This window comes from Pipra filicauda, unplaced genomic scaffold, assembly GCF_003945595.2.
Source record: "Pipra filicauda isolate LSUMZ 115617 unplaced genomic scaffold, ASM394559v2 scaffold301_size890592_pilon, whole genome shotgun sequence".
In the NCBI taxonomy this organism is placed as follows: Eukaryota; Metazoa; Chordata; class Aves; order Passeriformes; family Pipridae; genus Pipra; species Pipra filicauda.
The window spans coordinates 275,796-298,934 of record NW_024104423.1 but is presented as its reverse complement, the minus strand read 5'-3'; the positions used below and the strand labels follow the sequence as shown (position 1 = coordinate 298,934).

The 23,139-nt window shown below is 37.7% G+C and overlaps 1 protein-coding gene across 1 annotated transcript in view; it reads left to right on the top strand.

Annotated features, from left to right (window-relative positions):
- Positions 1-21,856, top strand: part of MYOM1 (myomesin 1) — a 94,589-nt gene extending 72,733 nt beyond the window's left edge. Inside the window, exons 28-42 of the mRNA XM_039383291.1 lie at positions 120-256; positions 1,112-1,256; positions 1,873-1,932; positions 2,186-2,253; positions 2,805-2,918; positions 3,499-3,586; positions 4,289-4,327; positions 4,421-4,526; positions 6,272-6,435; positions 7,841-7,877; positions 8,194-8,216; positions 9,831-9,886; positions 14,704-14,919; positions 17,706-17,826; positions 19,026-21,856. Of these exons, the coding sequence (XP_039239225.1) occupies positions 120-256; positions 1,112-1,256; positions 1,873-1,932; positions 2,186-2,253; positions 2,805-2,918; positions 3,499-3,586; positions 4,289-4,327; positions 4,421-4,526; positions 6,272-6,435; positions 7,841-7,877; positions 8,194-8,216; positions 9,831-9,886; positions 14,704-14,919; positions 17,706-17,826; positions 19,026-19,252 (1,601 nt within the window). The 3' untranslated portion in view covers positions 19,253-21,856. The remainder of the gene's footprint in view (positions 1-119; positions 257-1,111; positions 1,257-1,872; positions 1,933-2,185; positions 2,254-2,804; positions 2,919-3,498; positions 3,587-4,288; positions 4,328-4,420; positions 4,527-6,271; positions 6,436-7,840; positions 7,878-8,193; positions 8,217-9,830; positions 9,887-14,703; positions 14,920-17,705; positions 17,827-19,025) is intronic.
- The last annotated feature ends 1,283 nt before the right edge of the window (positions 21,857-23,139 follow it).

Below are 23,139 nucleotides of genomic sequence, written 5' to 3'. Positions count from 1 at the left end.
AGTTACCTTGCATACAGTATCCAAGTATGAAAGAATAAGTGGCTTTCTGAAAGTAGAAGAAAACAGTTATTGGGGCACTGGCAAAATATATGCCTCATTCTTTTCTTCCTTCTCTGTAGCTATCCCACTTACTTCTGAGTTGGCAGTGGAAATTTTGGAAAAAGGAGAAGTGAGATTCTGGTTGCAAGCTGAAAAACTGTCTGGCAATGCAAAGGCCAACTTTGTATTTAATGATAAGGAGATTTTCAATGGAGAGGTAAGCCTTTTCACTTCTTAAATGTGTTTGCATTTTTATGAGTATCAATGAGTATTAGTGTCTCTGTCTCTAATATACTTCCAACTACTATTCCACACTAATGCATTTTTATGAGAAATAACATAAATCATGGAAAGCATAAATAGAAAGATTCTGTCTATAGTTCTGAGCTCCAGATCAATTCTACTGGATGCAGTCTATACAGGGAAGTTAAATGCCTTCCTGCCACCTGAGTACCACATGTTCTGCTAACTAGTGGGGACCACAGGTGTTCCTGCAATAAAGTAGCCCCAGGTAAGCAGCGACTCTGGTTTCAAGGAATCAGTGCAGTAACCCAGATCCATCCTATCTCCTTCATCTATGGCTCTAGAATACCCTTGTGCTTGGTTCTCACCTCCTTTTGTTGTTTGGAGGAATTTATTACAGCACAGAAAAATTCCCAAGCAGTTGTTTCCAGCAGCAAACTTTGTTACTCCCAAAAACAGGACATGGCATGTTTTTGTTGTAACACTGATATCAGATATAAGGCAGAGATGGCACATTCTACATATAACCTTATCAAATATAATCATGCTCAAATAAAGAGTTATTCTGAAGACATGCAAATCTAAACCTTTCTAATGAAAAAGGACACAGTACTCACTGTACAACACGGATGTCACATGCTTGTATAGCATCAATAAATAGGCTTCACCTTCAATAAATTTATTTAGCTGGAACAGGAGACAGTGGGACTCTGGACAAGTGGGTGTCTGAATTAAGAAAACTGAATTTCATCTATAGACATGTAAATATTCACAAATATTTTCTGTCTCTGATATGCATTAACTGTTGTTTTACTTTCCACTCCTGAAGAAATATAAAATGAAGGTGGACCAGACGACCGGCCTTATTGAAATGATTATGGATAAACTTGAGGAAAAGGATGAAGGCACTTACACTTTCCAACTGCAGGATGGAAAAGCCACCAATCAATCTAGCCTTGTCCTCATTGGTGATGGTAGGCTAATCTGTATTATGCAGTGGGTTGGAAAAATTATACAGAGGTTATCTCAGTTGTTGCCTTCACTTTCCACTGTTTTCAATATCAGTAGACCTTCTAGGTTTTTTATGTCACAGTTTTGTCTGCCTCACACAGGACAGGGCTTGTGTGCAAACTGAAATTTTTAAAGTGATGGGAGAAAGGGGAATTGTTACAGAAATGCAAAATATTGCAGCATGTCATGGTTAGCTTTTCTATGGGTGGAATGAAAATTTCCCATGTAAGAAGCCCATTCAGCCAGGAACAAGCAGCTGCACCTGTCAGAGCTCAAGCGGCTGCTGACACTGCTGCCGCTCATTTGCCTTCCTACCAGGAGTGGAAAGTATGACTGGGGATTGCACATCATCAGACAGGACACATTAAAGTCCTGACAACTGCAAGCAGCTGGGAAAGTTGAGTTAGCTGTAATCAGCTTCTGACACTCTGAAATTTCCAGTGAAAACCTAACCCCGTGGCTGGATGCTCACTGACATCCAAGGGACAGAATTGCTCCTAACTGTTACAGCGACATTCAGCACCCTACAAATGGCACATGAAGTTTAACCTTGTGTTTCTTACTGGTTTTAATTCCTAGTATTCAAGAAGCTACGGGATGAAGCAGATTTCCAGAGAAAAGATTGGCAGAGGAAACAAGGTGATAATATGATTATTTATAAGAATTGCATATGTGTTAGCCTGCTAAGAGTTTGATTATACTTTTATATGCTAATTTGAAATAGATGAGTTTTATTCTGTTGCATGGTTATTTCCTTCTGAAGGAGAAATAAGAAAAATAAAATTATATTAAAATGTAACTATTCCTGTCAAGTAAAACACATCTGTCTTTGGTTTTGTACCATGAATACCATTGATGTGACCTTTAAAAACATATGTGTAACTTTAAACAGGTCCTCATTTTGTGGATGGACTGGGATGGGAAGTTACCGATGAGTGTAACGTGATGCTGAAATGTAAGGTAAGGGACAAAGAAAACCGAGTTCAATGTTCAAAGCACTTTGACCTACCACTACTTAGATGGTGAGGGTGGGAAGGGACTAAAGACACACCCTTTGCTTTTGAACTCCCAACTGCATATTGGATAGTGACAGAGTCTCTGAAGGGTAATCATGCTGGGGCAAAAGCTCATTATGTGTAACAAAATACATTAGAAAATAGCTTGAACTTTTTAGGTCTGTCAGCTACCCACTCAGTGAAAGGCACCTGAATAGGAATGGCAAGTCTTTACAAATCCTGTAACTTTCTCATTTTCGGCCTGTTTATGTGTGCAGAAATAGCCTGAGCAGGATTCACTGTTTCCCTGAGCTCCTTTTGTCTCTCTTTTCATCCCTGCTCTTTTCCCTCTTGCCTCCCTCATTTTAAAATGGAGGCTTGCAATAATTCACTGCAACCAAGTTGTAAAGCTTGCTTTTCTTTTATGAGAGACCTGAACAGGCTAACCCATGCAACACTTGAGTTCCCCTGCTCAAATGAAGAGAATAATTGCGATGTGGTTTTCATCCATCCTAGGTGGCTAATATTAAGAAGGAAACACACATTGTATGGTACAAAGATGACAGGGAGATAATGGTAGATGAAGAACATGACTTTAAGGATGGAGTGTGTACTCTGCTGATATCAGAGGTGAGTGACTGTCCTCATTAGCCCTCAGCTGAAGTTAGTGCTGTGAACTCAGATAAATGATACGATCTAATCTGATACTCCAGCAGAACAATTGAAAAAGGAAGTGGGTTTTAAAAATGGAAAAACTCACAAGGCGTCTGTGTTTTAGCTAAAGAAAATGTCTGTCTGTAAGTGCTTGTTCGGGTTTTCAGGAAATGATGACTGAAGAGATAATAAGCTTGTCACTTCCTTTGCATGTCAGCTGAGAAACAGATTGAGACTACATTTCCATTTTGAATAGCATTTGGAAAGTGCATGTCACTCAGGCTTTCAGAGGACCACCCTCTCAGAGTCACTACAGGGGTCTGGTGCTTACCCAGCCTTGCAGCAGATGTGGGGGGGGACAAGGTCCTGCACACCATGATGCACCTGCCAGAGCCCATCCCGCAGGGCACCTTGGGGGCACTGGGGCAGCTCCAGCCCCAGGCATCAGGTACCTCCCCAGGGACAGAGACAGGATATCAGCTGGGTTCAGAAGTAAAATCTAGATTTTTCTACAGTACTTGTTCTGAAAACTGATTTTACTCTTACAATATTGCAGTTTTCTAAGAAAGATGCTGGCACTTATGAAGTCATACTGAAGGATGACAGAGGAAAGGACTCCAGCGAGCTGAAGCTTAAGGACACAGGTCAGAGTCTCAATGCTCTCAACTACACCAGCTGACAGCCTGACTGAAGTGGGTTTGGGGTAGTACAGGCATCTGCACATGTCAGCTTCTTGTGGCTTTGTTCCTCCTGTGTACAAGATCATCTGATTAGAAAAGCTGAGATTTTTAAGTCCAAATAACATTTGAATACAGCTTATTTCATCTGGGTTCTGTATAACTTTGGGAGCATATGATGACTAACACTAAGCAAAATGATAACAGGTTTCCTCAGAGGGACATCAGTAAATCTACAAGTATAGAAGAAAAATTACAGAAGTAGATAATTTAAAAAACTTTCACATTTTTATTATGTTTTCCCATTTATTTAGGGGCTTTCACACTTATTGCATTTACTTGTTTCCAAAAAAATGGAGGAAAATCCTATCCTTTAGAATGTATATAGATGGGTTAGCATTCCAGCTGAATAGTATCATTTAAAAAAAAAAATAGTTTTTTTCAGCTGCAGCAGTATTCTCCAAGGCTGTATTTAAATAAAGTCTGGAAACTCTGAAATAACAGGCTACATTTCTGCATTACTTAGATTTCTAATATGCTTTAGAAGGTAGGTCTGATTGCTCTTTCAAACCTACTGGGGAGCATATTTCAGAGCCAGTACTTGTCCTATCATTGACTGTGCTTGAACTGCAGACATAGAGTCTTAGTCTCTGGATTTTATTTCCACAGCTTTTGCAGACCTGATGAATGAAGTATGCCGAAGGATTGGTAAGTACTTAATTCTCTTTTCGAATGAATGACTCATTGTGGCACTCAATGAATGGCTGCATGGCTGCATAAAACCATTTGCTCTTCTTTCAGCTTTATCTGCAACAGACCTGAAAATCCAGAGCACAGCTGAGGGTATCAGACTCTACTCCTACGTTACTTATTATGTGGAAGATTTGAGAGTAGGCTGGGTGCACAAGTAAGTAAACAAAATCTTGGCAAAACTCAGTGCAATTTTGCTTTTATAGATTCAGAAAGAAACTGGTTGTGTGAGAGAGGTGAGGCCCAGGTTTGTTCTCATCTCTCATGAGTCCTTATCTCATATAAGTTAGTTTCAGTCAATTACATTTACATGAAACCAGTACGAAAGTCGGGTGTTAGCGGTGCCAGGCCCTCCTGTTGTTTCTCTTATGGAACAGATAGTTCCATGCCACGGGATGCTGTCAGGACCATGTTGCTTCAGAGCACTTCCTATCTCCCCGATGGGAGCTACATCTTTCCCTGACTCAATTTTGAGGAGTGATGCAAATATAACCTGAGAGACCGTCCTGAAATACCTACCCTGGAGGTCTGCTTTTCTAGAAGACACAATTCACTGGAACTGGGACAAGCAGGCATGTCCTCTTAATGTATGGCTTCATTTTTAGAAGGCAAAGCAAATTCCGGTGAGTGCCCGGGGCAGTAAAATCCAGACAGCCCCTCCTGAGAGCACTACAAATCTAACCAAGACAGACAGAAGAACTGAAGTTTTTAAAAAGAATTCTAGTGTCCAGTTCCCCATAAAATTAATGGGAGTTGCACATCCAAATGATTTGATGTTCTTTGAGTTCTCAGCCAGCACATATAGCATGCACTGGAAAAGACTGAGAAATAAACAATTTAGATTGCTTAAATCTATTATTACTGTTCTTGTCATGTCTGTGGACATGGTAGTAGTTAGTCTTTTTGGATGGAATCTGAATTACTGATCTCTCAATAAAACTCATATAAATGAGGCACAGAATACCCAGAACGTGCTGTAGCAGGCTGGCTGTAATTATTGACACTGATGCTAACCAGCACCCTGTCAGAGAAATAAAGCAGTTTGAGGCCTGGTTCTTTCTTGCCATCCATTTTGACCCCGTATCACCAAATGTCCTAAGTATTTCAAATAAGTGTAAGTGAATATGAGGTATTCTGGGAGTTTTTTCCCTCTCTCTTTCTCTCTCTCTCTTTTCTCCATTTAATTTTTGGAAACTTACTTCATCTTGAAGTGTGCCAAAATAACCTAGAAAAAATTATTTTTCCCTCCACTACATTCAAAATTATCAATTTAAAGATAGTAAGAAAACTAGTAGCTTATTTGACAAATATCTTTTGACTGGCAATTAACTGCTAAGCTAGGAAGCTGAGAAATTGATTTTCTTTTTTTTTTTTTTGGGGGGGGGGGGAGAAGATATACTTATGTCAAAGCATGTTTAACTGTAAGTGCCAAACATAGCAGAGCATCAGAAAACATTCTAACTGGGCAAACAGTTTGTTACAAAAGTGGGTTTTTTGTAGATACAGCGCTCTACACTATTGTTCTGCCCAAGCAGAAATAAACCTATGCTAAAAAGAAAACAGGAACATTTCAGGATTCAAGGATTACCCTTCATAGATGTGACTTTTAAATATGAATAGTTCTTTTATGGCTCAGATCATAGATTAGGATGCATAACCTTTCTGCAAGCTTTGAGGAGAGTTGGACCTTGAACAGGGAAAGATTGTCACACTGTCACACCAACTTTGCCCAGTTGGTTCACAGCTTTAGGAAGGATTTGACTTCTGAAGTTTCAAAATTTGGTGGCATACCATAACATCTTGAAAATTATTTAGTAACTACAGATGTACTCAGTGGCTCAACATGAGTAAAACCCATTTATGTTCCAGTAAAATGAAAAGGTAACATTTTGTATTTTTCAGTGATACTCAGATTAAGTTCACAGACCGAGTGAAGACTGGTGTCACTGGGGAGCAGATCTGGTTGCAGATCAATGAGCCAACTCCACAGGACAAGGGCAAATACATAATGGAACTCTTTGATGGCAACACAGCACACAAAAAGACAATAGATCTTTCTGGACAAGGTAGGCCGTTCCCTCTGCTAACATTACCTGTGTGTGGGCACTACGCTGTGCCAGGGTAGGAGCATCTACAGCAGGATCTTGCTACAGACCTGTTACCTTTTGGGGTCTGTGTGTGCACCCACCAATCTGCCAGTGTTTGTAGGAGCAGTGCCATTTGTTCTCCCCGACCTGTGCTCTCGGGTCATAAATTACAAATGGCTTTTTCCTATTCCAAATACCCGCTTACAGTTTGCCTATTGAGACATCAGTCCAGTGTCAGAGCTACCTTACAAAACCCCTTGTGCTGCTGGCATTGCTTGGCAGCTTTAGAAATGAGTTGTAGCACTGAATGCCTTCTGTATCTCTCCCTTCCAAGTAATATTTTGAGGAGGAAGTGAGGGACAATTTTGTTCTGTTACTTTTCTACTGTATTCCTTTGACTGATATAAGAGAGCTACTTATTCTTGAGAGATGCCAAGACCTTTCATCAGCGTGATCAAAGATTGTTAGTGGAACAGATAAAATTATTTGGATTGACTGTTGGAAGATTTTACTCTGAGAGACCTCTCAGATTTTAGGGAAAAGATTAACTCCTTCCAAACTTCTGAGTTGCCATTCCCAGCTATTCTCATCCCTAAAGCTTCACTTTTGGTCTGCAAACTCTGTGTAAGGGCAACAGCCTTATAATCATCTCCATGCTGCTCCTTCTGTACTCTATCTCCACTTTCTGAGAAAAGACATCTCTTCTTCCCTTTCAAAGCAGGAGAGGTTGACCTCCCACATGATGGCACCTTAGCCTGAGTTTACAAAGGAGGCAACAATGTGCTGTTTGGTTTGCTCATAGCCATCAGTGTAGTGCTTCAGAGCAGGTGTGAGAAGCACTTCAAAAAAACATATCTCTTGTATTCCATAAACCAGTGGTCTCTGAAGTAAGGTATCTGCAAGATGACCCAGTGCACACTACTGGGGTGTGGGAAGAAAATACAAGAACTTTGCTACATAATCTATAAATAAATATACATATATTTTGAGTGCACGCTCAAAAAAATTTTAGATAGGGGTGTATAATTAAAACATTTGGGAGGTCACTGCCATAGTCTATCATTTAAGTGTTGTATTGTGCATTTCTTCCTCTATTTCGTGAAATTACTTCAGTCTACTATTTCCCTGCTGTTTCTTTGTCTTAAAGCTTTTCTTCTAGAAGAAAAAAAGCATGTTTATGCATTCATATGTATATATGATATCTGCCATGTGCCAGATAGTCTTTATTATTTGAACCATTCAGCATTTTAGGATTTGTACAATATACATGCATGCATCCATTAATATTTCTTTATTGATGTCTACATTTTAAATTTATTTCTACATTTTAAATTTAAACCTGTGACAATTTATCTCTAAACGTAGTTTTTTTCTCTTTTCAAAGCATTTGATGAAGCCTTTGCCGAGTTCGAGAGATTAAAGTAAGTATTATGCCATCTAAATACAATAATGGCAGCCAAAAAATAATAACAGTATTTGTTTGTTTTGGGCTAAAATCTAACTATGTCTTATGAAACAAATCCTAGTCCTACAGAAGCCTGTAGGAGTTTTGCATGTGACTTCTTTGGTGCAACTCTTATGTAACAACTAGGTAACAAAGAAAAAGCAGTATTGCCAAATGATGACAGATATTTTCCTTAATGGATTAAAGGCAGTTAAAAAGATAATCTACTTTTCTATCACTCTAAGTAAACCTTAACTGAAATTGGACTTTCTCTTTGTTTCTTTCAACTCCAGGCAAGCTGCGATTGCAGAGAAAAGTAAGTTGGTCTTCTTCAACAATGGTTGTAATAAACTGTTTGTGAAGGTTTTCTCCCTTTCCAGGAAGGTTTTGTGTTGGGAAAGAGAGGGCATGTATACATGTGTATGTGTGTTTGCTTGTCCTAAAAGGAGTTTATCCTTACACCAAGGAGAAGTAAGTGACCTTTTAGTGATTTATCATTGGTGCACATTGCAGCTAATCACAATGTAGTTATGGGTTATGTTGATTTTTCCCATCTAAGCTCCCATTCTCCTTACCAGCTAGCCTTCTCTAAAAATTAACTTTATTGCTGAGATCTCTCATGCACATTCTCTGCACAAAAGTCACTTTGTTTTCAAAGATGGAGGAAATAATTTGGCCGGTTTTGAATGCTCTAAAATGTCAAAGGATCTGCGTTACATACAGAAATGAATAAGAAAGCAACAGTAGCTTTTGTGTTGGATAGAATCTCCTCATACTTTTGCCTCTGTGTCAATTCCAACATAGCAACTAAAACAAAAGTATGTAATAACTACTTAAGGAGTAAGTCATTAGACTTCAACTTGAATTATTAAACTCATTCTTCCTATTTACAGAAAAATGCAAGGAAAAAAAATTGTCCCACTGCAGATTACTTTCAGACCTGTATAAAAATGAGATCAAAATTGGCATTCAAAAAGTTATTGAGAAAAATGTGTACAGACATCTGAGCTAACTCCTCCTGGACATATACTCCAAAAAGAGCAGGTCTTGATTATGTGATCCCTACAGGTCCCAGCTGAGACAGCACAAAGGGATCAGTAACAGAATAGACCTGGGCATTTTATTTCTAGCCATGGACCATCCATAAGGGATTGGCATGTTAAATGACATAACACAGTTCCTTTCCTGGTCTCGGAAGGTTGTTATCTCTGTGCTCCAGAGCACATCCTTGATAGAACACATTAGAGGGGAACATTCTGTACAGTCATTTCCTTCCTCTGCCAGGCTCCGCCCAGATATGTAACGAACAAAATCCATTTTCCAGTATAAGTGCACTATACCCTCCATGTGATTGGCTTATTCATATTTGTGTAAGATTTCTACAGGACTCTGACCTTAAAACTAGATCAATCAGGTATCAATCTCATTTACACATAGGTACATACAAACAAGTGGAACATCACTGTTAACACTGAGACTTAAGTCTGTCTTTCTATTTAGGTTAAAACCTGATCTCCAGCACTTCATCAAGTGTCATTCATTTCCCCTTGGAAACCCAGTGTCTTTAGTTTACTACACTAAAAATTTAGAAAACCGGATCTCAAAAATTTTATTTTCTTTTTGTACACTCAGAAGTAACAGTGAATTGATGTCAAATTCTGCAGAACACAGCATATGTACTTTAATTCCCCTCTGTAAGTGATTCACACCAGCTATTAACACATTTTTTGCTGTGAATTCAACATTTTTTAAAGTCCAAATGGTGTGCTAAAAATGCTGAATAGTTCTCTGATAGAGCAAATATCAGAGACAAGTTGTACATAAATAAGACAAAGGGAAAGAACAAGAAGAGAAATAGAATCAGGCACACAGAATCCAGCACACAGTTGATTTTAAGACACTAAAGAAAATTATGGTTCTTTATTTTCAGATCGTGCCCGAGTACTTGGAGGTTTGCCCGATGTTGTCACCATCCAGGAGGGCAAGGTACAGTAAATTAACTGAAGCTCTGCACAACATCCCAACAGCTTGAATGCCTGTCTATGATGGGAAAACATTCAACTTTTTTTTTTCTTAAAGATGCCATCTTTAAAATCTGCTGCATTATTTATTTGTCCCCTGCCTTCTGTACATAATTCAATGGTCTATCACAGATGGCTTTATATATTCAGGGCAGTGTCTTTTCCTAAGAATTAGATAAAAGTGAGATGCCAATGTGAGTTGGGATTAAAATTCCTTATATAACCAGCTCTTTAAAAATTCATGCACAGGTTTCACAGTTAATTTTTTTTTTGTAGGAGGGCATCAAGTTTAATTCCTTTTTTTACACGGTAGCTAGTCATTCCATGTCTTCTGCAGTTAACTTCCTTGCAATGTGGCATGGAAGCCACATAGTCACATCTGTCAAAGCTGGCTTTTAAATGGTATAAAAGCAGTAAACCACAATACCTCTATTCTCATACAGACAAAAGGAGAAAATTTTCTCTATGCCATCAGGGTAAAGGAGAGAGAAGTCAAAATAAGTCACTGGTGTTACGCTGGATTATATTAGGAGAGTTTAGCTGAAAGATTATTGTAAGGCACTCCCAGAGGAACATCAATGCTTGAGCATAGAACAGATGACCCAGAAAATCAGTTGTCAATCTCACAACCTTTTCCCAGCACACTGCTTCTACAAGTTCCTGCTTAATATTACTGAGACCAAGAATTGTCTGCTCTTCACTTCCTGCTGCTCTGCCACGATCCAGTTTCTCTTCGCAGTGTGTGCTAACATGGAAATAGGGCATGTGAATGTCAGTAAAAACCTGCAATGTGACAACTACAGTAAGGCATCTTTCTGATATTTCTGGCTTTATTTGGCAGTAGGTCAGCCGGGTTAAAAGTATTTGATTATAGGTTCAGCAGAAGTGTTAAGAATCTAAAATCTTGTTCTGAATCACTTAACAATGTGAGACATAGCATAACCAACAGATAATAGACTGCAGCAGTTCTAGGCATTACAAAATGAAATTATGTTTGATTAAACCTTTCTTTAAAGGATTGAGCAGTTTAGGAAATGCTACAGAAGTAAGAAGCACTCATATGAGCATTGTAACTGTAGGTAGAACACACAAAGAAATAGAACAAATTAGCAGATTCTCAGCTAATCAGTGCTTGTGCTTGGAGATATGATTCCCATAATGCTTTGGTGGGGGTAAATTTGGGTGGTTATTGCCAGTTTTAAGCATTCACCTAAAAGAGAGTTGATACGAACTTGAGTAAGAGTTCACTGAAGCAAATGTGTAGTTTTAAAAAGAGTTTGTAGAAAATGAGTTGCAAAATCTTATCCAGACACACACTGTCCTTGAGAGCAAGGACATTTGTAATGATTGAATAAACGACTGAAATACTCCCAGAACTCGAGACAAATATCCTTGAACTTATGTTTCTTGATTCAGTAGATGATCATTTTGAGTAGGACAGAGAGTGATCAGGGAAAACAGAGCTTGTTTGGGTGGTGTTGGCTCATCTGTGTATTGTTTTCATATATGCTTGAGAGAGGGGAATGAAGTTCTGCATTGTGTAATTCGTGCAAACTGCACAATCATCAAGGATTTTGAAAAACAACAAATGAGGTAGCAGGGGTCTGGCAATTGCAAGCTTTGATTGTGAGTACTTGTGCAGCCATGACCACAGGGCTGTATGAACAGATTGGTATCCCTAGACTGAACTTCCAAGCATAGGTATATCTCAGATTTAAACTTAACATTGTTACTGTGATGATATTTATTAGCTTTTTACATGTGAACTGAAGGATATTGATGAGAATGAATGAAGCAGTGTTTACCCAGTGTAAATCAAATAGCATTCCAGATGGCCTAAGAGGCTTCCACTGATAGACATAAATGCTCTTCATCAGTATGGTATAATTGGAAAAGGCTAAGTGTCAATTCACATTAGGGAGGAATTTGACAGAGAATACTAGCATAAGTTTTGTGTCCGGCCGGCCAAATTAACCTAAGTGGCTGTCTTAATGAAGGTCTGTGAGTAAGTTGGCTTTATTTTTAAAAGGAGAGGCTTAGGATTTTGTCAGGCACTTTCAAAGAAGCAACATGTAACATCCTTCTGCCAGAGGTAGGTGTCCTCACAGCTAGGCTGGAAGAAAGGAACAGGTTTCCCTGACTGAGCTGCTTCAATTCTCTCACCAAACTGTCCATGAATGTGAATGTGTGCTACTATGCAAGAATAATGGCAATACTTAAAATACAGTAACACATTTCCCTCTGCCACTTGTATTACATTCAATACAATCTGTAGTCAAAGGCAGAAAAGATAGTGAGGGACACAAAGGGTCTGGACTTGCAGCTGCTGGTTGCTCCAAGTGCATGTGTCTCAATGCCCCAGATCCAGGAGTACAGGACACACGGTTTTTTTACCATGATAAGGATTTTACATTGAACACAGTATTATAATCAGGGCGTTCAGTGAGTAATAAAGATATACATGCGCAAAGACAATCTTTTGCCCAAAGAACAGAAAATCTGCAACGGACAGGTGTAGTGAAAATGAACAATTACTTCTCATTGGCTATGGAATTACCTTCCAGAAAAATCAAAGATCTCAGCATCTACGTAGTGAATTATAAGACACATCTCTGCACATTAGTAACTGGAAAATAAATAGAGTTGGAAACATAAGAGGAGCACCGATGTCAAACATGAGCTAGTGACGCAAGGTTAAGGAAAATGTAGGTATTTTAGGGAGTGATTTAGAAGAAGAAAGGAGTCATCACTGCTGCTTGAATCTCTTTGAATTAAGGAGTACTGACAGCACTTCAAACATCTCAGGTTTGAATGATGCCACTAATAGAGCTGTCTGGACATGGACATCAGCTCATTAGCATTGTGGTGGAGTGGCAGCTGGGGCCACTCAGTGCTGATCTCCTGCTTGCTAGAGAATCAGAAGACAACAAAGCAATACCGAGCACCTGAAGGTGCCCATACCAAGCACCTGGAGGTACCTGAAGGCTAAGGCTAAGGCTAAGGACATGTCTGTGTCGAGTGTGATAAGGAAGAAGGAAAAATGTAAAACCTCTCATTTCCCCCTTGTTTTTCAAAAAGATGGACTGATATGGCAATCAAAACCACATTCATACCAGTGGGCTACAAGAGAAGGTAGTCAACAGTCCTATGTGGTCACCAGCTGTAGGTGCTGCAGGAAATCAGATAGAGGCCATTTCCACCATGCTGTAACCACCTCTTACTTGGAATCTGTCCTTCCCTCAGTACCAACAATTATGTGTTCTTGATGGAGGAAAGACTTCCTCTTTCCTTTTGTTCTCATTTTAGTCTTTAGGGCAGGCGTGTGAGATTTATTGGATTTTTATTTTGTTCTCAAAGATATCAAAACCTTTTATTTTTATAAAGGTATCAATTTTTCTATCTGCTCATTTCAATAGCCTTCTGGGCATCTGTCTTCTGTCCCATCTTCCACCATCACACTACCAGATAATAAGCAGAGAGTTAAAGGGAAAGTAGCCAGGTAAATAGATTTCTCACCGTGGATTTTTATCTTGACAGCTTATAGGGACAACGGTGGGAGTGCTCTTCAGTTGTCTCTATTTTTGACACATTTTTATAAAAAGCCTTTAAATAAAGTGGAAGAAAAACTTGATTCCTGTCAAGTGGAAGCTTGTCTATTCCTTATGTATGACTTAGTCCATTCTTAATGAACCACTGAAGACCATTTTCTCTGCACTAGAAGTTCTTAAATTACCAATCAAGAGAAAGTGAGATTCCCCTTTGAATAGCATTTTAAATCTTTTAAAAAGACCAATGTACTATTCAATACTTACATATAAATAAATTCCTTCCTGAATAAAGCTCCAGAGAAAGGCCTATGTACCACTACAGTGTAACATGAACTTCCTTCACATTTGACTCTCTACATGATATTCACTTTTGCAAACACTTTCAAGAGTATTCCCATGGTGCTGTGACCAGAGGCTGGGATCATTTATATGTATCAATATCCCAAACATGAATTTCTTAGCTGGCAAGAAAAAAAAGGAGACCTGAACATTGTGTGCCCAAGATACTTGCCAACCTACTGAAGGTAGAAGAAGCTGCCAGTGATCCCTCCAACAACGTGATTCTCTGACAGTGAAGATACTTCCTTCAGTTTGATGGAACTGAATTCAGCCCTTAGGAACATTACTAGCATCAAAGGGAAATACCAAAGAATGAGTAAAGCCTGTATTGATTTCAGTTAAAAATAGTTTTACAGGAGTGCATAAAACAATTCCAGTTTGTTAGAAGAGCTGTCAGGGCATAGTTTAAAAGGATCCCAAATTAAACAAAATATTCCAGGGACACTTTGCCCTTTGTTATTTAAAAAAACAGGCATGCTTTCTTTACTTATGGAATAAAGATATAGTGAGCTTAATGTGAACAAAATCTGAACAAAATCTGAACAAAACCATCTGACAGTTCATCAAAATCTCATTTCAGATCTAACACACAAATGCAGATAATATCTAATTTTATATTAAACGATATGCATGGAGAAAGCTCTGCTAATGATTATGACAGTAGAGAAGAAGGTCCATAAAATATTGAAAGCTTTTAATGGCATTTTTGAATTGAGTTCCTTCTTTTCCTTTATGATACAGAAGACTGACATAAATTATTGATTACTTATGATGGTATGCATCCATTTACTAAAAGCAGGAAGGCGAATGGGGAGTTGGAATATTTGGAGAGTGAGGCATTAGAAAATGTAGCAAATATTCACTGACTCATAAGTCCTTTGTATTTTCTCTACAGGCACTTAATCTCTCTTGCACTGTCTGGGGAGATCCCACTCCAGAGGTCTCATGGCTGAAGAACGAAAAATCTTTTGTATCAGATGCTAATTGCATCCTGAGGTTTGAATCAGGAAAAAATGTCAGCTTTTCCATTTCTACTGTGTCTACACACGACTCTGGGAAATACAGCATTGTGGTGAAGAACAAGTACGGTACAGAGACCAGTGATGTCACCGTAAGTGTGTATATACCTGAGGAAGAGAGAGAGTCTGAGCAAGAAAAACAGAAATGAAAGCATGAGTTTAAGACTAGAAGACAGAAGTATGGGGGAGATTTTGGATGATAGGATGACATAATTAGTGTGTGTAACTGGCTTTCTGCTTTAGCAGGCAGCCTTGGATTTTTCCATTCACTTCACTTTTGCTTCTAGTACACTTATTGTGCCAGGGAAAACAGGTCCAGTTGTGTTCTAACACAGGTCCAACATTTGACCCTTTCCCTGGAGCATCTGGAAGGAAAGGGTCAAGAATTGTTTCAGTGGAAGCAACTGATGTGGTAGATGGAAAGATTGAAAATGATCAAGGCATTTTTGAGCAGCAGTTAGGATTTATTCCAGGTTTGGTAAAGTAGCATAGATGGAATGTGTTAGATCATAGAGAAATTAGTGCTGGTTTTTGTCTACGTTGAGGCCTCTTTGTATTGCTGTGTTAATTTAGAGAAGCCTTAAAATGGGTGTCATTTACATCCTGAAATATTGTTTAATCTGCCCAAATGGGGTAAAAGTACTGTAACATAAATGAAAATAAGGCTTAGTAGGCCAGGATACTAATATGTGTGCGTGTGTATGTGTCTGTAAAAATGTATGAACTCTCCTCTCTGTTCACAAATAAACTGAATTCACTTCTTTCCTTCTATCACAAGCTGGTTTCACTGTCTTGTTTTACTAGTCACAGCTCTGGTAGTTGTACACATTATCTTAGCGTCTTAATGCTTTCACACTTTAATTACCTTCAGCTTCCCTTTAGATCCTTGTTAATCTTCACTTTGCTGTTTATGACAAAACTCACAATGGCATCTCTTCACACCTTTCTGTCCAGACCTTCACTACTTCACATCTCAACTCAACAAGGTATTTTTGCAAATTCTGGCACAGGAGTAGTCTTGTGCTTCCTCAACGGACCTGCTCACAAACTGTGATTTAAGGGTGTTAGGTAAGTATTTTGTTAGATCAAAGTGTCAGTTAATTTCATTCAAAATTGACATTGGAGATCCAGAAATAACATATTTCATCAAGATCTTTTAAAGCTGCAAAAAGAATCTTCACTGGACCATAGGAAAAAAATGTGGTTGGGGTTTTTTTGGGGGTTTTTTTTTGGATAAAAATGTTTCAGAGAAAAAAACATTTGTCCAGATCTTTGAACACACTTACATAGATTAAAAACTCCATGTCAGCTATTTTACAGTGCCATTAATTATTATTCACTGAGGAAAAGCAACAGATCCTGCTGGACATATATAGGATATATATATATGATACTAGATATACATAGGATAGGGTCAGAAGCAGTTACCAGCCCAATTGCTAGTTAGGAGAGCAATGTCCCATGTCTATAAATCTCTTCATTACTAGTTTCACAACGGCACAATTCTTCACATCAAAGTCTAAAGAACTAACACATATATTTTCACTACAAGCATGATCTGTGCGCACCTTTCACGTACTGTCCCTTGTCGATTTTGACTACTGTAACTGCAGACATACTGCTGTTTCCCAGGGACTCATTTTGGTGCAGTACTGGCATTTCTGTGAGAATGCCACTACTAAGTGTTGTACAGTTAATGCTCACTTAAACCCTTGCCATCTGAGGTTTACTGTCAGCTAACATCAAAGGTGAAGTGAAAGTATGAGGAAATTCTTGATGGTTCAGGTAAAAATAGATTCAACATAGTTATCAATGGTGAAAGTGCTGATTTTTGCAATTTTTATTTTTTTTTTAAATCAGTTTCTATAAAGGGCTAATGATCATGATCTTAATCTCTATAAAAATAGTCCAGATTTAGATCAGACTTATAAATTACCAAAATATGTTACCATGTGCCTAACTTTATGCACTAATAGTATCACCAGTATCAAGGAACATGTTAAGTTTATCTGGTATGAATCTTTTTTCTTTCAGAACAGATTTCACGTCACAGGGATTTTTAACATGAAATTATGTAAAGATAATGTGTTTTCAGCATTCAGTATGTGTTCACACAGCCTTATCTCCTAAAATGGTTAAAGCTCAAGTATCAAACTTGATGACATTATTGCAATTTTAAGATTTACTTGTGTAATTATGTACATTAGTAATCTCTTATAAAAAAAAGTTCAGACTATTTAGTCACAGCAGCTGCATATCAGACAAAGTAACATAGCTTAATTTTAAAATCTCAAAATACAATAATGAGAAGATCTGTAATTAGATATACAGCAAACTTTCTGAGTTTAAAGAACTCAGAAAAATTTAAATTAAAAAAATTTTAAATGATTTCATAATTTTTCTTAGTATGACATGAAGCCAATGCAAGGATGATATGCAGGTCACTCCATCTTTGTCCAGGGATATATATACCACAGAAACAAGTGTCACAGCTCTTCCATCCTCCAGAGTGCAAAAGAACATGACTTGCTCTTTGCAATAACTGATAACTGATGTTTATTACTTAGTATTAGCATATTTTTAATAATGATTGCATTTTGGCAGCAGCTTATTTCTACTACTTTATTTTCAAAAATCTGTCCTCTTGCCTCCCTCCTTTCGGCAGAACTACCAGGGAACACAAGTGGGTCACTTCCCAGGTAACAGGCTGGATTTTACTTCGCTTTGCTTCGCTTTGGCAGACGTGTCCATGAAAGTTAGAGTAATAGCTGCCTTGAAACATGCTTCTGCCAGGGATTCAGTTACGGTGGTTTCAGACTGAATTTGTGATGTATCCACATTTCTCGCTTGTGCACTTTTTGCTCTTGCTTTGCTTCAGGTGATTGTGATGCCTGTATCAGGGCAGACTGACACAGTCCAAGGACACAATCAAAATAATAAAAACGTATCTAAAAAGAAAAAAACAATGACAAGCAAACGGAAGGAAGGGGAAAAGAAAGGTAAGAGTGCTTTCATGTTTATGGTCTTCTATTCAAACGAAAAAATTGTTAAACATTATGGAGTCCACAGTCTGTGCCGATCAATATTTCATAGGTCCTAATCAATCAAGTTTACAGTATGCACACTCTTAATTAACAACAGATGCAAAGTTTGAATTGCCAGGTTAAACTTCAGTGAAAGAGATTTAAATCAACATTTTTAAATCACCTTTTCTACTTCACTGTGGATTCTCACCTTGACTCACCTGTATGATTAAAGTTTTTTGTCATAATAAATACTTCTAAATTTCTGAAGCAGAGGAAAGATTTTGCAATCATGTATACATACACAGATAGTGTTATTTTCCACAGTGAGACTCATTTCAGCAGCTGGATCTTTGACACTTCACCTAGAAAAAAAGGTCTTGCTGATTAAGGGGTCCTAAATGCCTAAGTGTTTTAGAAACTCCTGATTGTATTGCCATTATTTGAGATTAATCAATTATTCTCTTTTAGCTTTATGTCCATATTGAATGGTAAAGTTGGAATTAAAAGCAACCATTTTTTCTCCAATTTAGAAAAAGAGTGGAGAATTTAAAGTTCTCTGGTGATTCAGCATTCTTGTATATTACAGATTTTTATTGTTCTTTTAGACTGTTACTATATAATTGCTATTTGGACATTGATTTATTCTTCACAATTACAGCTCCCTCATGTAGAACATTTTAGCTCCAAATAAGTTTTACATTCCAAGATTATCAGAACATGTTTTACGTATTTTTGCATAAGTATTTTTTCTTTGTATACAGGATGTATACATGTTATATCATTGCTGACAGAACAATTAATACTCTTATGCACTCGCCTTTCTGCTCCTAAGGCAAGAACAAGTATTTTACTGCATTTCTCTCCTCTCTTGCTTTATGGGTATGGGTAGACATTTCTGAGCAATCCTGTAAATTAGGTGACTTAAGTGGGAAACAATTATTTACATCTGTAATGTTTTACAGGATCTACTTCATAAAGATTTTAATTAGAGACCATAAAGACTTGAGCTTGGTTTTGGCACCATAAAAAGTAGTAACGTTATTTGTGATACTGAATCTCTTTATATGGGTATGGGAAGAGGAAAAGAACATGATAAGGTCATAACCAATGTGAAAGAAATATTGCTAAGCACAGTAAATACAAGGCAAATTTAATTACTTCTCCTAAATCAGATTGTATTAAGCCTCATGTAGAAGAAATTGTTGATACAGAAGAGACACCTGATCCAAATGAAATCCCTCCTGTGAAAACAGAAAAGGATACAAAAAGCAACAAAGGAGCACCAAAGAAGACTGATGGAAAAGCAGGAGTAGCAGAAATGCTTCCTCAGCCCAGAGAAAGCTTGGATAGGCAGGGAAAGAAACCAGTGGAAAAAGCAGCCTTGGGTAAACCCCACTGAACTTGAATGAAGAACATGATCTTGTCATGAACTGGATAGTAAATTCAAGCTGAGATTTCACGAGTGGTATACTAGCCATAATATTTTAACACAAAAGTTTATTAGTGGTCTTTTTGATAACATTTGTAATAGTTTCTAACTTTAAATGCATAGTAGATGGGCATTTATGTCTCAATACCAGATAATTGCACTGCAGGAATTTCTAAGTATCTGAAGAATGAACTATGTACTGACAATGTGAATTTAATTACTAAAAATGTCCATGATCAGCAAAGTTCATTAGAGCGAATTCTGTCCAGAATTGATATATTTACTACGCTGCAAAAGAATGTTGGTATCATGTAGATGTGTTAATCGATACTTCTAGGTCATCACAGCTTGAGGCAGACACCACTTACTTTTTCAAGGAAATGATACATGCAGTCCTCATAATGCCATGTGGGCTCTACTTTTCACCATGACCAGTTTGGCCACAATGGAAGAGCCCCAGAAACAGAACCATCTCCTATGGATGCAGGGGGGCCATAAGTAGGTTTTCTTTTGATCCAAGTTTCTTTCATGCAAACCTGTTTCATCAGGTGGATCAGGATGACATCTGGCCATTTCCTAACTCCAAGACTCACATGACTGCTTTTCAGTCCACTCCACTTCATTCCCTCGTGGTCATGGTGAGTTACTGTGGATATGGCACTCACCCTAAAGTATGGGCTGCCCCATATGTTCATTTCGCTCCACACTTTTTGCTACAGCACTCACATTTCTTCTAAACCCACTGTCCTTCTTCCCCGCAGTGACTCAGCCCAACTGTACCTCTTGTTCCACTCAGTAGCATCAGACTCACTGGTTTCTTATAAGAGAGGGTAGCTTCATGGTCCATGTAAGGACCATGTAAGGAATAAATATAGGCCAAGAATCTCTGCTGTGCTCATTCACATTCATTACTGTGTTCATTCACGTGTTTATGTACTGAGGATATAGGAAAATATGACTCATTTGGAGATGCTTAGATATCATGGAAGAAGCAGAGTTCAAGCTGAAAAACAAACCAATAAAAATAAAGGTCAGAATTTATTTTGTTATTATGCAAGCTGAGTTCAGCTTTAAAGTGACCAGAAATTATTAAACATAAGAGACAAAAATAAGATATTTTAATTACTAGGAAAATATCCTTATTGATTTCAACTCTTAGGAGGCTCAATCATATTGTACTGTCTTTTTGTAGATGGATTACTGATGAAAGATTACTGAATTCCACTGGCATTTTTAGGTGTTGGATCTATGACAAATGTGGAAATATTGAAAACATGAGAAATATCAGTTTCTAGTCCATCCTAATCCAACTGTTAGCATAAGAAAGCACAGAATCTGAATAGCATGTAAATGCATAGAAGTTGAAACACTGATATCTCTGATGGAAAGAAATCCATTTCCTTCTAGTAGAATTCCAATAGAATTCTATTCCACTCTTTTTAAAACCAACAGAAATATTTGCGCTGGATGAAATACTGGATAGGACAATTATATGTAGGCAATTAGAGTAATAACATCTCTGTAAACAATGTAAAGGATTTAAATAACTTGGATGGTTCACAGTGAGTGACAGACGGATGTAAAACACAACAGAGAAAAAATCAATATACTGACTGCTACACAAAATGGTAGTGGGAGAAACTTAAATACAGACAGAACTACAACTAAAATCATCCTATTAAATTTAGGTACTGTTTGACACACAGAGTTTGATTCAGTTCCACATCACAGCTTGTTCTACATGTCTATGTATTATAGCATGGCAGTGAAGGACATAAGCATAGGTCCCACAGAGAAATGCAGTAAGAAGGATTTCCAAGGTAGGAGACTTTCAAAATGGGAACCCAAATACATGTAATTTCTCATGCCACTGTTACAGAAAATAATAAATATCCACAGATGTGTAATTTCATCACCCTGCCAGAGTCTGGCCTTTCAAAAGCAGTACAAAACTGCAGGTTGTATCACACAAATCCCCTTCGCCGTGGCAATTATTTCAACCTGTCTTACATCTCTCAAAATCCATCACGTCTTACAGCTCCTTCGGGTTGGGAACCTGTTTCCCACAAACACCTACGGCAGTGTCTAAGTTATATATAGAACAGACTGTACCACTGAGAGCCTGATCCAATTCCTGCAAAATGCCACAGGGGTCTTTTCATTAGTTTTAATAGAAATCAAGATAGATCTCAGAAGAATGTTCTAAAAATATCCCAAATCTCAGATTACAAAGCCCATTTTGCTCACCATGAAGCTAATGGCATTTTTCTTTTGTGTCAGTGTAGCAGAATCAGGTCTTAGCTTTTTGCTGAAAAAAAAAAATCACTGTTTTCCTGATATTTCAACTAAAACTTCTGGAAATACCTTTAAAAATCTAAAATAAAATGTGCTAGAGTTTGGGGTTTTTTTTTTGTTAAATTTGGATGGTTCCTCAGAAAGCTGGAAATGGAGTCACATCGGTATTTTTCTACGGGAATCTATTTGCTATCCAGAAGTATAGTGCTGTTATGCATAGTAATAAGATAAACATCAAAGATTAACCCCCCATTTTTTCATTTTGATTACTTAAGCTGTAGTTGTTCACAAATGTATAACAAAATGTTCAAAATTAATATTAATAGAATTGTTGAATATACTAAAGCTTACTGTGTTACCATGGTTGAATAATTTCTTCCTTGTGTTTTAAATGTATGATTTATAATTTGTTCTCCATTATAAGTATGAAAAAATTGTTTCAGTTTCACTACATTACATAATGATAGAATGCAAATTATTTCTGTAGCAACAGAATGTCCCATCAAACACACAGAACCATTTGACTACATTTAAACTCAGGCACTGGTTGCAATATTTAACTGAAGTGCCTGTTCTGATTATTATGTTATTTCTCACCTAAATGTTCCATTTCAGCACACATTACTCTTTATATTCAAATTTATAACTGTTAGAAATTTATGTTCTTGTGTTATAACAGCTGTATTTAACAGTAAGGGAAAGTGTTGCAATAAGCTATATTATCTAATCACCTTCCAAAAGCACAAAGGGTGATTTTTGAAGAAGAAAGAAGATGAAAAAATAGGTTTTGCCTTCCACTGTAGTAAAGACATTGTGAGCTCAGCTGTCCTTGAGTTCTTCTGAGAATTAGTTCCGGATTTGTTAGCCAATTATTGAGGCAGATCTGTCTGTGGTCTGAGACTGACAACCATAATTTGGTAATACATTAAGCCATAATCTTTGAAGCAGCTAGTTGCAAACTGAGATTATCCTTAAACTAGCATAGGGTGAACTTCTGCTCTGTATCCTTGAACAACAACTATAAGGTCCATGCATGAACAATATTCCATTTAATCTGCACTTACACTGACCAGACAGACACCTGCAACAAATCTTTCCACACAGGTTTGGGGTTTATTTGTCTTGCTAAAAGGACATTAGGTTTTAATAATTGAATCAAAATGTTGGTCAGGGAAAAGAGCAGCAAAAGCTGTAAAGAGAAAAATGTTAGAGAAAACAGCTCTGTTCCACAAGGGCCTGTAGAGATGAAGGTACTATGAGAGAGATGGTGAGGGGCTGAGACCAATGGAGAGGAAGGAAGGTACCAGATTTGGTTGCAATCTTTTGCTGACTTTTGCCCTTGTTCCATCTCCCATTTCATTATGTGAGAAGTCTTTCCTGTAATCTCCTTCTGCAAATTTTCAAATGAAACACCTTTCCTTCCCTCTTTCCCTATCTTGCATCTTCTACCATCCATCAGATTTGATACGATCATTTCCATTTACCATTTCATCACATATACCAACAGGAGCAGAATAAAACCTCCTACTTAATTAGGCTGTGATTATGGCAAGGATAAGGAA